The sequence below is a fragment of the Rhamphochromis sp. 'chilingali' genome (assembly GCF_963969265.1).
Source record: "Rhamphochromis sp. 'chilingali' genome assembly, chromosome: 12".
Classification (NCBI taxonomy): domain Eukaryota; kingdom Metazoa; phylum Chordata; class Actinopteri; order Cichliformes; family Cichlidae; genus Rhamphochromis; species Rhamphochromis sp. 'chilingali'.
Genome location: NC_137939.1, coordinates 20152532 through 20165351, shown reverse-complemented (window position 1 = coordinate 20165351; position 12820 = coordinate 20152532). Strand labels below are relative to the sequence as shown.

The 12820-nt window shown below is 38.5% G+C and overlaps 2 protein-coding genes across 2 annotated transcripts; one reads left to right on the top strand and one right to left on the bottom strand.

Annotated features, from left to right (window-relative positions):
- Positions 1–73: 73 nt before the first annotated feature.
- On the bottom strand, positions 74–5318 carry LOC308407265 (glucose-induced degradation protein 8-B homolog). Its single transcript, XM_080898824.1, has 5 exons — positions 5121–5318; positions 4639–4765; positions 4349–4545; positions 3907–4104; positions 74–636 (listed from the first exon to the last, which is right to left on the bottom strand). The coding sequence occupies exons 2-5, from the start codon at positions 4757–4759 to the stop codon at positions 463–465; spliced, it is 690 nt and encodes a 229-aa protein (XP_080754950.1). The 5' UTR covers positions 4760–4765; positions 5121–5318; the 3' UTR covers positions 74–462.
- A 2172-nt stretch (positions 5319–7490) lies between these two features.
- On the top strand, positions 7491–10299 carry LOC308407435 (tripartite motif-containing protein 16-like). Its single transcript, XM_080899069.1, has one exon. It carries the CDS (start codon positions 7540–7542, stop codon positions 9229–9231), a length of 1692 nt encoding a protein of 563 aa, XP_080755195.1. The 5' UTR covers positions 7491–7539; the 3' UTR covers positions 9232–10299.
- The last annotated feature ends 2521 nt before the right edge of the window (positions 10300–12820 follow it).

Sequence of the window (12820 nt, the reverse complement as noted above, 5' to 3'; positions counted from 1 at the left end):
TCCATTTATTTGAAAAATAGTCACTTTTTCTCATTTCACCAGTCTCAAGAGTCTCAATCCCCCCCTCCCTCCCCGTTCTATGCACAGTACCAACAGTGCTCATTCACACCATCAACTTTTCCTGGCAAAGTAAAGTCTGGTGGGGAAAATGTTCACGATAAATAATACTACCATCGTAGCTTAAAAAGACAAAATATAAAACAGCAATTTAAATTTTGTTGTCTCTGAGAGCTACCTAAAAATCCAGGTTCTGTACTGAAACTAAATAATTTCTGCCACTTTGCAAATACAGCAATTTACAGTTTGCACAATGAGTTAAGTCTTACCTCTCATGAATGAAACATGAAAAAAAAGAAACACTGTAGCATTTGTTTTTACATATATGTTACCTGGTTGTCACACAGTCACTGACTGATCATAAATTAAGGGGAAGTGGAAAGTGGTGGTTCTTGTCTGTTGTGTTCACTTGGGGTCCTCGATGGTGCCTGTGCTAAGGTCAGTCATTTTGGGGTATTTCACCTTCTTCTGGTCCAGCTCATTTTGAGCCCACAGCAGCAACTTCAGCAGTTTGGCCAGTTTGGGTGTCGACTCCCTGTTTTCATAGTCCAGCACAGCCTGGTTCACCTCACTCCACACCTGTGCACCGAGATGTGTGCGATAGTCAAATTGAAATAAACAAATTTTTATTGCTGGCATTCACTGCGCTCTTAATGTTTATATTCAGCTTCACATGACTCCACAAAACAGGAATTAAAACACTCTGAGACAGCATACCTGGCAACCCTAACCATATTTTGAAGAAAGTCAGGACTATTTTTTAAGTTAATAATTTTTTTTATATCTGCCATTTAGAATTTTTTTTTGTTCCCTGTATGCCAAGACGTGGGAAAACAATTTAAGACAAAGAAAAAAGGAGTAAAAATATAAACAACATTTATCACAAATGTCCTGGATGTTGCTGTTTATGATCATTACAGCTTATTTTCAGAAGTTTGTTTATCTGTCAAAACAAATACAAGCTGATTTATTAATAAGCATCATGTCATTGCCAGGATGACTGACACATTTATTAGTGACTTTCTTAAAGTGTGCATTACCAAAAATGTCATCATGTGATGAAATGGACAACTTCTAAAATACAGTTTCTTAAATTATTGACTGCCTTGCTCCTGTCAAAAGCACCCTGGAGAAACAGCTAAAAGGTAAAGATGGCAAAAAGAATCTCCAGGAGATCTGAGAGAAAATACAGACAAAAGACAATTACAAATTAATTTTGTAATCTATAAAAATGCCCTTTACTGCTACACCAATGAAACCAAATCAGCCAGACAACCCTTCACATCCCAACTGATCAACAATAGCCAGTCTAATTCTGCTTTTTCATTTTAATGCATTGATAAACTATTTAATCCCCAAAACCATACCAACTGAATTTGTTTCAACAAATAAATGTGATGAATTTGCATCTTTCTACAAGAAAAGGTAACATCTCAGCCTTTCAAAGTAATTTATCTAGGATGGACTAGGGCTGGGCCATATCATACCGTTCACGGTAATACCGGTATAATGTTGGGCAACAATAAGAAAATGAAATATCGCAATAGAATATGGGTAAAACGCGCATGCGCAGTGCCTTTGTTTTTATACGCACATGGCGGAAAAAGCATGGCGGCGACGGAGAATGAGAAGAGCGAAAGCGGATCGTTGAATGAAACGGATGAACCAGAATTGGTTTGTAAAAATGCTGCAACTTCAGTGGTGTGGAACTGGCTTAGCTTTCGTCCATCAGATACACAACAAAGCACTATTTTTGCTAAAGCATGCTAGCAAAAATGTTATTACCGTGTTATTACCGTGTTTTTTTGGAAAATACGGCACACTTAAAATCAATCCTTTGTTTTCTGAAAATGGACAGTGCTCCTTATAATCCCGTATGCCTTGTGTATGAATTCTGGTTGTGTTTACTGACCTTGAAATGATTTTATGTGGTACACGGCGCTCGAAAATCTGTCAAATGTTTTAGTACGACTTTGCTAAGCTATGAACCCGCACCGCTTGATGGATTGTCGGAGCATTACGGCTATCGTAGGCAAGAGCCTCGCGGAGTGATACGTACTGTGCTTCAACATAATATTACCATATTGTGTGTGTATAACCTCTTTTTAAGTTTTGTGGATATTCTACATGGTTATGCTGAGGATATGTCGGCCAATTTCCACTGGAAATGCCTTTTGGTTAAACTGTCAGCAAGGAATTTGCATTTGTACTGTTAAATTTTTATATAACTTTAATGCACACAAAAAACAGCTGCTTGTTTAAGTAAAAATACATTGATGGGTTGTTGTTTTTTTTTTTTTGCACTAATAAAGTTGTGGAGTTGTAAAGTATTTTGTCTAGTGTTAATTATATCGTCAGTTATATCGTTATCGCAAATTTTCAAATGTATATCGTGATAAATATTTTTGGTCATATCGCCCTGCTCTAGGATGGACTCACTTTCTGATCAAATTGCTGCCACAAGATCAATGTCCACTTTGTCACCTGTAAATTCTAAAGATCTGGAAGAAGTTATTTAAGAGTTAAAGCCTTGCACCTCTTTACTTGACCCCATCCCCATCAAACTATTCAAATCTGTGTCTCACCATTTAGAAATAATTTAGGAAATATTATTAATTGCTTAAATGTACTGTAATCCCACCATGACCATAGAAATGACTTCTATCCACTGGTAATTAATAATTATAATAACCTATTTCTATGTTTCATTTCTCAGCAAAGTATTTGAGGAGTTGCTCAAGAGTCAATCTTTTGTTTATTACCACCTCCCACTTGGTACTGTCATAAAGAATAATAATATAACCTGTCATTCTTATGCAGATGAAATACAGCTGTGATTATCTAACCTCTGTTCAAAAAATAATAATGTGATGGCATTAACTGTTGGATGTCTCAAAACGTTTTAGAACTTAAAAGAAATAAGCCAGGAAGCTTGTTGTTCCAAAAAGTCAGAGACCAAAAATACTGTTCATATTTTCATCCATTTCTCTGAAACGCAGTGAGCAAGTCAGGAACCGTGGCATAATTTTGGACAGTGATCTCAGTTTTGATAACCACAACATTAAGGTTACCAGAATTGCCTTCTGTCACTTTAAAAATACATCTAAGGTTAGAATTTTCACATCTCAAACCAACACTGAGAAAATGTACCGTGCATTCATCTAGGTGAGATTATTGCAACACTATTTGCAGGCCTGTCTAAATCACCACTAGGACATCTTAAGCTTATCCAAAATGCAGCAGCCAGAATCCTGACAGGACAAACCCTCCATTGGCTTCCAGTACAATACAGAATCACCTTTGAAATTCTTCTATTAGTTCACAAAGCTCTCAATGGTTTGGCCCCCAGTACATCTCTGACAGTGTCTCCAACCCAGTCAGACCTCTCGGGTCATCAGCTTCAGATCTTTTAACTGGTCCCAGAATCAGATCTCAGTCTACTGAGTGTGCATTCAGTTACTGCAGTCCTGTTTTTTTAATAAAAGCTGCCTGCTGACTTGAGATCAATTATATCTGTGTGTACATCTAGAAATAGATTCAAAACCTTTCTATTCACACAGGCTAACAGTTTATATGCATTTTTCTTTTCTTTCATATGGTTTTGTTCTGTTTTGCTGGTTTCATTGCCTTAAGGGATTGTAAACCTACAGTTATTAAATTTCTTTAATTTATGTGTTAAGCCCAATGAGTTTCAAGTGATGAAATGTGCTATATAAATAAAATGATCATCATCTGGCTGCTGGATCTCTTATTCCAATTTCAGATCCACAAGAGTCTACAATACTGGATGCATGCAACATAAATGTCAAATAGATGGCCAGCTTTACAGTCAGACTAAAGCCTGCCCACCTTTTGCCGCTGCATCATGTTGAGCAGATCTCCAAAGGGTGACTCTTCTGGGTTGTCAAATGCCAAAAGGGCTAGCGTTCGCTCCATCTCTGTCAGACACTCTCGGCTCTCCTCCCCCTGCTCTGCCAGCTGTGTCTGAGCAAACTCCAGCGCTGACTCAGTTTCTCTTAGCCTGATTAACTCAATCAAATGTTGCTGCTGCAAGAGGGGAAACGAAGCAGTGAGTGTTGACGTTCAGGCTTTGTCTTGTCAAACTTTATCTAATATCACAATAACTTCCTTTTCCTGTGGGAGGAGAAAAAGAACATAATCTCATCACAGGCAATGGCAGGATAGGTTATTAGAGAAAATGCACTGCAAAGCAGAGCAGACCTACATCAGATGTCTTACTGTTATTTCCAACGTTAAAATTAGAGCCCTGCACAGCTTTTCGGAAACGCACCTGCAGATGAAAATACAGGTATCGATTGGTGTCGAGCAGCTCCGGGTGTAAGCTGTTAATGAGTGCAATAGCTTCCTGAATTTGGCCCTTCAGGATCATCTCTCTAATCTTTATCCTTTCATCCAAAGAATCCAGGTCCACACTCGGCTCGATACCAGACTCCATCCGGAACTTCTCTGCTGCCTCTTTGAAGCCCTCTTAAATCAAACACAGACAGACACAAAGAGATAAACAAGACTTTACAATTTGTAAATTCAACTTACAGGTTGTATCTTCAATCTATGCCTCACCTGTCACCAGGTAATTCATAATGAGCCGATTCATATCCGCCCTCTGTATGTGAACGTTGTTTAATTTGTCCATCCACTCTTCTTTTGTGATGTCCTCTGGCTTTTCGGCATAACTCATCATTGGATCCTGAAAAGTATTAAAAAAAAAAAAAAAAAAAAAACACAAACAAACAAACAAATACTGTAAACGTGAGCAAGACTGACACAGCTTGGTCACAGTTTGTACCTACACGAAGATCGACGGGACAACCGTGCAAATAAGACCAATATTACAAAATGAACACGCACAGAAATCAAACACGCAACGGGTTAAAAAGTAAAATTAATAACACAACATTTCTGATGCCTAAATTGGTTTTACACGATTGAAAATCTTGCTAAAACATAACGGGAAAATTCTCCGAGGCTTTCAAAACAAACCCATTTCCTCCTGAGCAACAGCCCTGACCAGTTAGCAGACAGCGAGCGTTTTCATGGCTTACCGTGCAAACACAAGGTCCGGCGATTATGCTTTCCTGCACGCGTTAGGAATCAATAATCAATAAGCACTGCTCAGCCCTCTCAGCGCTTTAGAAGAATAAAATAAAATCATAAACAACGGACACACGTTCAGGGTTTCCGCAGCTAGCTAACTAACCAAGCTAATGTGATAACCTCGCGATAGATGCGTCGGTCTTGCGAGCTCTTCGATTGGCGCTAGGTGTGACGTCACGGTTGCCGAGGAACAGTAACGGTGAGTGCAGTGGGAGATAGTGATGGGAATTCCGACTCTTTTTAGAGAACTGACTCTTTCGGCTCGTCTCACTAAAAAGAGTCGAGTCTTTCGACTCCCAACCGACTCTTCAGGTTGTTTTGTTGCTTTAATTTATTATCAAGAACAATATAAAGTTATGCACAAAAGGAATTACAGTGGAACCCCAACTTATGAAGACCCCATTTAACGAAAAATTCAAGTTACGAAGGCACTTAACAGCAATATTTCTGCCCGTGGTACGGCAAAATGCCTGCGTAACGAAGTAGATAAAATGCAAAAAATTTTAAAAAATAAATTAAATTCCATAATGTTATGTACATGTGCACATACGTATGTATGCATTTATACGCATGCTTTCTTCAACCTCCGCCACCTCCTCCTCCACCAAGAACTTCGTCTTCAGCCAGCATCGCCTCACTCAAAAGGTGATGGAAAAAGGTGCTTCGACTTACGAAAATTTTGACTTACGAAAGACCCTCTGGAACAAATTAATTTTGTAAGTAGGGGTTTCACTGTACTAATGTAAAAAAAAACAAAAAAAAAAACGTGGTTATTTATATATGTTTACATGTAAATATCCGATTGCAGTTTGTAGATGCTTCGGAGTTTGTATGTGTTTTGGAGTTTGTACGTGCTTTGTCTCTAGGGGCCACCATAAATATACTTTTATTTATTCACTCCACATAAAATGTAATAAACAAATCATATAATGCAAAAAACAACATTCTTCAGAGTTTGTACGTGCTTCTGAGTTTGTACGTGCTTCTGAGTTTGTACGTGTTTTGCAGTTTGTACATGCTTCGGAGTTTGTATGTGTTTTGGAGTTTGTACATGCTTTGTCTCTATGGGCCACCGTAAATATACTTGTATTTATTCACTCCACATAAAATGTAGTAAATAAATCATATAATGCAAAAAACAACAATTTACATACAACTATTTATATTTCAACTTTTAACTGTTAAATTAAATTTAACTATTAAAATTTTCAGCTTATCCTTTTAAACAAATTTAAAGTGAAACAACACAAAACACTGAAAACCACAACATAATTAAATATAAATTAAAATATACAAAACAAAAAGAAGATGCAAAAAGAAAGATCTGTCATATAGGCCTGCATGAATAAACTTCCTGAACTAAAAATTGTTGTGGATGATTACTCTACCTTTCTAATATGATGTTGTTGTCCTTGGCTCTCTTTCTCTCTCTTTCCCTCCACACTGTTCCTGTGCTACTGCAAGTATAACTACCGCCCCTCCCCCCTCTGCTCAGCGCTCGCGAGGAGCGAAGCGGAAAAAAAGTGCGAGAGAGAGAGAGGGTGAGAGAAAGAAAGAAAAAACACAGCTCCCAATAAGGAGTTGGATCGCATCGTTCACTTCAAAGAGTCGGCTCTAAGAGCCATTTCGTTCGCGACCGACACATTACTAGTGGAAGAACCAACCGGAACTACTGATTAAATTAAAAGTCGGACAGCATTTTCTTATTTAATGCGCCCATAGGTTCAGTTTGAAATTATACAAACATTTAGAGGAACAATACAGACAAAAATAAAGAAAAGATGGACAGATACATGTCATAATATAAAAATATTAACTTGTGAAATCAAGCCCCTACCTCATTTTTAATCAACTGAGAATTTAGCAATAGTAAACTGCTAGTAAATTGTGGACTTTATTAATATTTATTAAAATACTAATATGTACTAATATAATAAAATTCTGTTATGACAAGAAACTATAGGAACAAAAATTTAAAAAAGAATATGTGTTCTGTGTGTCCCGTTCTGTGTGACTGGTATGGGAAATGCAGTTTATTTCATGTGTCTGTATCTGACTTTGGGTCAATTGCTGTTGTTTTAAATGTTATAGCTGTCTTTACTTGACTATATATGACATTTAACTGAGTACAGCCTAAACACAGAGTACTGTTCCTCTTCTTGGAATGAAAAACAGCTTCTAACACTTCTTCTTTAAATACCGGAGCTCCTCTCTGTCTAAACATTTGTGTGTTCCCTCCCCTTTGGACCTGCACTTTAGAGATGGGCGTAACCAAAATGTGGTGACGTGTATTGCGCAAACACGATTCTTACATTCAGTGGTCAGAGCAGTTTAAGTTCTCAGGAAACGAAACTCACACAGGCACAGATGCTGAGAGGTAAAATGGCACAGAAAGGAGTTCAGCTGCACCCAGAAAGCTTCTCTTGTTCAATCTGTTTGGATATACTAAAGGATCCGGTCACAATTCCCTGTGGACACAGCTACTGCATGGACTGCATTAAAACCCACTGGGATGAAGAGAAGAAGAGAATCTGCAGCTGCCCTCAGTGTAGGCAGGCCTTCACACCGAGACCTCTCCTGGTGAAAAGCACAATGTTAGCAGAGTTAGTGGAGGAGCTGAAGAAGACCGCACTCCAAGCTGCTTCTGTTTTTCAGGGCTGTGCTGGTCCTGAAGACGTAGCCTGCGATCTCTGCACAGGAAGAAAACTAAAAGCTGTGAAGTCCTGTTTGGTGTGCCTGGTCTCTTACTGTGAGCAGCACCTTCAGCCTCATTATGATGTGGCTCTTTTAAAGAAACACAAACTGGCAGACCCCTTCAAGAGGCTCCAGGAGAACATCTGCTCTCTTCACAGTGAGGTGATGAAAATTTTCTGCCGTACTGATCAGCAGAGTATCTGTTATGTCTGCTCTTTAGATGAACATAAAGGCCATGAAACGGTTTCAGCTGTAGCAGAAAGGTCTGAGAGGCAAAGAGCGCTCGAGGTGAGTCGACTGCAAATCCAGCAAAGAATCCAGCACCGAGAGAAAGAAGTGAATGTGCTTGAGCTGGAGGTCAGGGCAATGAGTTTCTCCGCCGATAAAGCGGTAGAGGACAGTGAGAAGATGTTCACTGAGCTGATTCGTCTCATCCAGAAAAGAAGCTCTGATGTAAAGCGGCAGATCAGATCCCAGCAAGAAACTGAAGTGAGTCGAGTCAAAGAGCTTCAGGAGAAGCTGGAGCAGGAGATCGCTGAGTTGAAGAAGAAAGATGCTGAGCTGAAGCAGCTCATAGACACAGAGGATCACAATCTGTTTCTGCACAACCATCCTTTACTGTCACCACTCAGACAGCCTACAGACTCATCTAGCATCAATATCCGTCCTCTGAGGTACTTTGAGGATGTGAAAGCAGCTGTGTCAGAAACCAGAGAGAAGCTACAGGATATCCTGAGTGAGACATGGTCAAACTTCTCACTCATAGTCACTCAAGTGGATGTTTTACTGTCAGTTCCAAAACCAGAGCCAACGACCAGAGCTGGATTCTTAAACTATTCACGTGCAATCACCTTGGATCCAAAAACAGCAAACAAATGGCTGCTCTTATCAGAGGGGAACAGAAAGGCAACATTAATGAACCAACAGCAGTCTTATTCTAATCATCCACATCGATTCACTGCATGGTCTCAGGTTCTGAGCAGAGAGAGTCTGACTGGACGGTGTTACTGGGAAGTGGAGTGGATAGGGATAGGATCTCACATTGCAGTCGCCTACAAAAATATTGGCAGAGCAGGGTGGGGGGATGAATGTAAATTTGGACGCAATGAGAAAAGTTGGGCTTTGAGTTGTCACAAAAAAGCATATGAATTTTGGCACAACAACAGCCACACTTCCACCTCAGGTCCTCACTTCTCCAAAATAGGAGTGTACCTGGATCACAGTGCAGGCATCCTGTCCTTCTACAGTGTATCTGAAACTATGACCCTTCTCCACAGAGTCCACACTACGTTCAGTCAGCCGCTCTATGCTGGATTTTGGCTTTTCTCAGGTGTCAAAACCACTAAATTCTGCAAACTCAAGTAGAGAGGAATCTTTCATTTGTAGTGGCTTTAAAGTTGTATTTCACCATTACTTTCACACTTCATAAAGATCAGCTTTCAATCAAACATACACGCTCTTGTATGCAATTAGCTATTATGCTATATGGAAGGTTGTTTCTGCCACTGAAAAACAACATCCATAAAATAAAACCTTGGGTTATGTATACTTCCTCAGTGGCAGAAACAACCTCCCATAGGCTGCTGCTCTGCATGATTATTTTTATTTACAAAACTATTTCTGCACATGACATTGTAAACTGCTTTACATATTTGCCAAAAAATTCTTTCACTTTTGCCTTGAAAATAAAAAGCACAGTGTTATATGAGAGCAACACATTTACAAGAGTATAAACACAAATGTTAAGTGAAACACAAAATCCAAACTGTAACTGAGATGTTTGTTGCATTTTTCATTTTTGAATTTGTCTCCACATATGTTGCATTTCTTAATTTTTTTTCACTCCTGTATAAATGTTGTCTTTGTCGCCCTCTTAATGTACAGTTCACTTAAAACCAAACATAGCCTTTGTGTTTTGTTTCTCCAACATTAGTTTGACATTAATGGTAGAGTTTCCTCTATGATCTTTCAGTGCTTACACTACACTGTACATGTCTACTTTAGAGACATTTCTGAGACTGACCTGCTTGAGAACATTTTAGCCATGGATGCAAAAGCACATGGACTGTGCTACAGTTTCCTTTTTCATATGATGGACTGAACACAGGAGGTATCTGCTTTTGACTATGCAGAGATGAATCTGATCCCATTTCTACCTGTGTCTACTGTTTTATGATTTCACTGAAGTTTGCTCAACTTTAATTGTCAGGATATATGTTTACTCCAGCTCTCATGATGCAAAGGAATGAAACAGACTTATCAAATGTGCTTCGATTAGGTGCACAATGTGAAGTTCATCATTTTTCTTACAAATAAACATGTAATGACAAACGTGAACAGCTGTGCTTATTTGGGAGACACAGAATGTTTTGTAAACAACTTTATTTTGTATAAAACAATATTGAAGTCATGTCTTGACCCTGTGCAGTGTGTGGACGCTGTGCACACAATCGCCTCATTCACTGCAGTAAACACGCACGCTAGTTCACATGACTGACTCTGTCTCCATGGTTACATTATATTGTATATTATTAAACAGATTCCAAAGATACCGCCAAAGCCCTCTGCAGCTGTAACACTTTCACTCTTTGTAAATTATTTCATATTTTTGACAGTTATGAAGAAAGGACATGTTTTTTAAGGTCATACACTAGGCGGTTGCTATGGTGGTTGCTGTGGGCTAGGGTGGACGGCGCGTTCAATTCCTCATGTTAGCCGTCTGCCTTTGGAGGGCTGCGTTCCATTTCAAAGTGGCGACTGTCTGCTGTAACTCGAATTCAAACCCAACTTTGGTCTTTAAGAAAAGTCCTTTCATAGCCATTCACAACACACACACAAAAGCACTTTGCCTCACCATGGTAATGCAGCTTTACTAAAACCTGATATCTGATATAAAACAGAAAAATGAAGCAACTAAAGGTTTAATGATGAAGACTTGGGGGTCTGCAGTTCTACTGAATTATAGAATTGACTGAATTGGAGTTTAGAATCCACTTTTTTAGACTGTTACTGTTTCATTGTTCACCTTGTTACCTTGTTATATCATAAATAAGGTTTATCTATGTGAGTTTGATGAACTATGTGATGGTGTATTTTTCCAGTGTTAGTTCTGCTCGCTATTGTGCAGGTAGAATATGGTAAGTGTTCATAGTAATTCATAGAAATTCAAAAGCTGGCTCTATCTGCACCCCTTTAATATTTAATAAACTCTTAATTACAGTTAGAGTGTGGCTGGTAAAGATGAAAAGACATACAGAATGCAAAATGTCTGAGTTTGGTGATATTTGTGAGTAACAAACAAACCAAATAACTGATACCAAGTAACCAGGTAGTTAGAACTGGATGGCAGCATGTGTTTAGAGTGACTGCTTTATAGTTGCTGTAGTTAGGTAAGTATACTTACCAAAAGCAGAAGCACACAGATGAACAAGAATCAGATGCTGAATGTTGCAGGAACATGCTCATGTGTGGTGGTCACTGAATGCTGCTCTGTTCTTTTGTCACTTGTCTCAGTCCTTCTGGAAGTTGGCATGTTAGACAGTCCAATAGTGATATCCTGTCAAAGATATCTACAGTCAAAGTTGGATGTTCATTTTTGTCTTTTAAACATGTTCCTGTATTTTAAAGTACTCTAATTTAAGGCTCAAATGGCTCTCTAAGCCATTTAAGAAAATGTAGTTTGTTTCCTGAGCGCAGGGCTGCTGCAGCTTGTGTTTCCCTCAGAGTGACTGACCTGGGTTAAAGATGGCAAACAGGATTTAAACGGAGAGCGATGGACACTTAGAAAACTGCACAGCACTTTAGAGGCGAACCCACTTTATGAGCAGCTGATATCCAATCACCGGCACACAGCTTTAAAACCTCCGCTGAGTTTTAGCTCTCAGTAGAGTTTAAACACTGGACATAATTCACTCAGGTTCTGTCTGTTGGGTCACATTTACTTCACTGTTTTATTTACAACTGAGAAAATCAGTTTGGCTCAGATTACAGTTAAGTTTCATAACTGCATAATTTTACTGAAGTTTAATGTCTCACTGGAGCACATGTTAGACTGAACCATCTGGTGCTCATATGTGTTGGATTTTTTTAACCGTGACTTTTGAATTTAAAAAAAAAAATTTATGCAAGGAGGAACGAGAAGGTTCCTCCTCGGATACTGAAAGACTCCTGTCTGTCCAGAAATATTACATTATCTGTTTGTTAATAGTTATTCAACTGTAAAATAAAAATAAATGAGGTTAATATATGATTTGTGAGGTGTTTTGTTTTGTTTTTTGATGTTGGTGTTTCGGTCATGTTACCTTTAACTCTCAAAGGCTTGTTAGAAACTATGAAACACATTGTGCAGACTTCTGGATGTTAGAAGAGAACTAATACTGCTCATGAATGAGACTAAAGGCAGGAAGCTGTCCTTTATAACTAAACATGTTAATCACACCTTCACATGTTTATCATAGTTTATTATATAGCAGGTGTATTTCAGTAATAGCTGATTTATTTCTGTATAGTGGTGTACAGTCACACACCTCACGTGGGCATTATGTATGATACTCCGAAACTATAATTTAAACAACAATTTTACATATATGATCTTAAAACAGGACACAGACACTGTAATTGCTGACCTCATATCAAGTGTGTATGTAGACTGAGTTTATGTTTGACGTTTGTTTTATATCCAATCTTAACTCTCAAACATTTAAACAGCAGCTAGTCTGCAGCTGAGAGAATACAAACTTAAACTGGTTTGATTTTTAAAATCAGCAGGAAGTGCCACATTTTCACTCAGTCTTTTATTTGCTGCATGTTTTAAGTGTTTAAAAGGGGGAATGATGGAGGAATGTGTTGTAAGTGAGCATTGTGCTGTAAATCTCTGCACAAACAGTGTGTTGCATTGTCAATTTGGTTATTGATTATTCACAAAATCACCAAATGATTAATTTGGTGATTTCTT

What these genes read in the sequence shown, in the direction of transcription:
- LOC308407435 (XM_080899069.1), top strand. Translation starts at nt 7,540, where the DNA reads ATGCTGAGAGGTAAAATGGCACAGAAAGGAGTTCAGCTGCACCCAGAA.
- LOC308407265 (XM_080898824.1), bottom strand. Translation starts at nt 4,759, where the DNA reads ATGATGAGTTATGCCGAAAAGCCAGAGGACATCACAAAAGAAGAGTGG. An exon ending in TATGAATTACCTGGTGACAG is followed by an intron (nt 4,546 to 4,638) that starts GTGAGGCATAGA and finishes GTTTGATTTAAG; the next exon opens with AGGGCTTCAAAGAGGCAGCA. An exon ending in ACATGATGCAGCGGCAAAAG is followed by an intron (nt 637 to 3,906) that starts GTGGGCAGGCTT and finishes CTCGGTGCACAG; the next exon opens with GTGTGGAGTGAGGTGAACCA.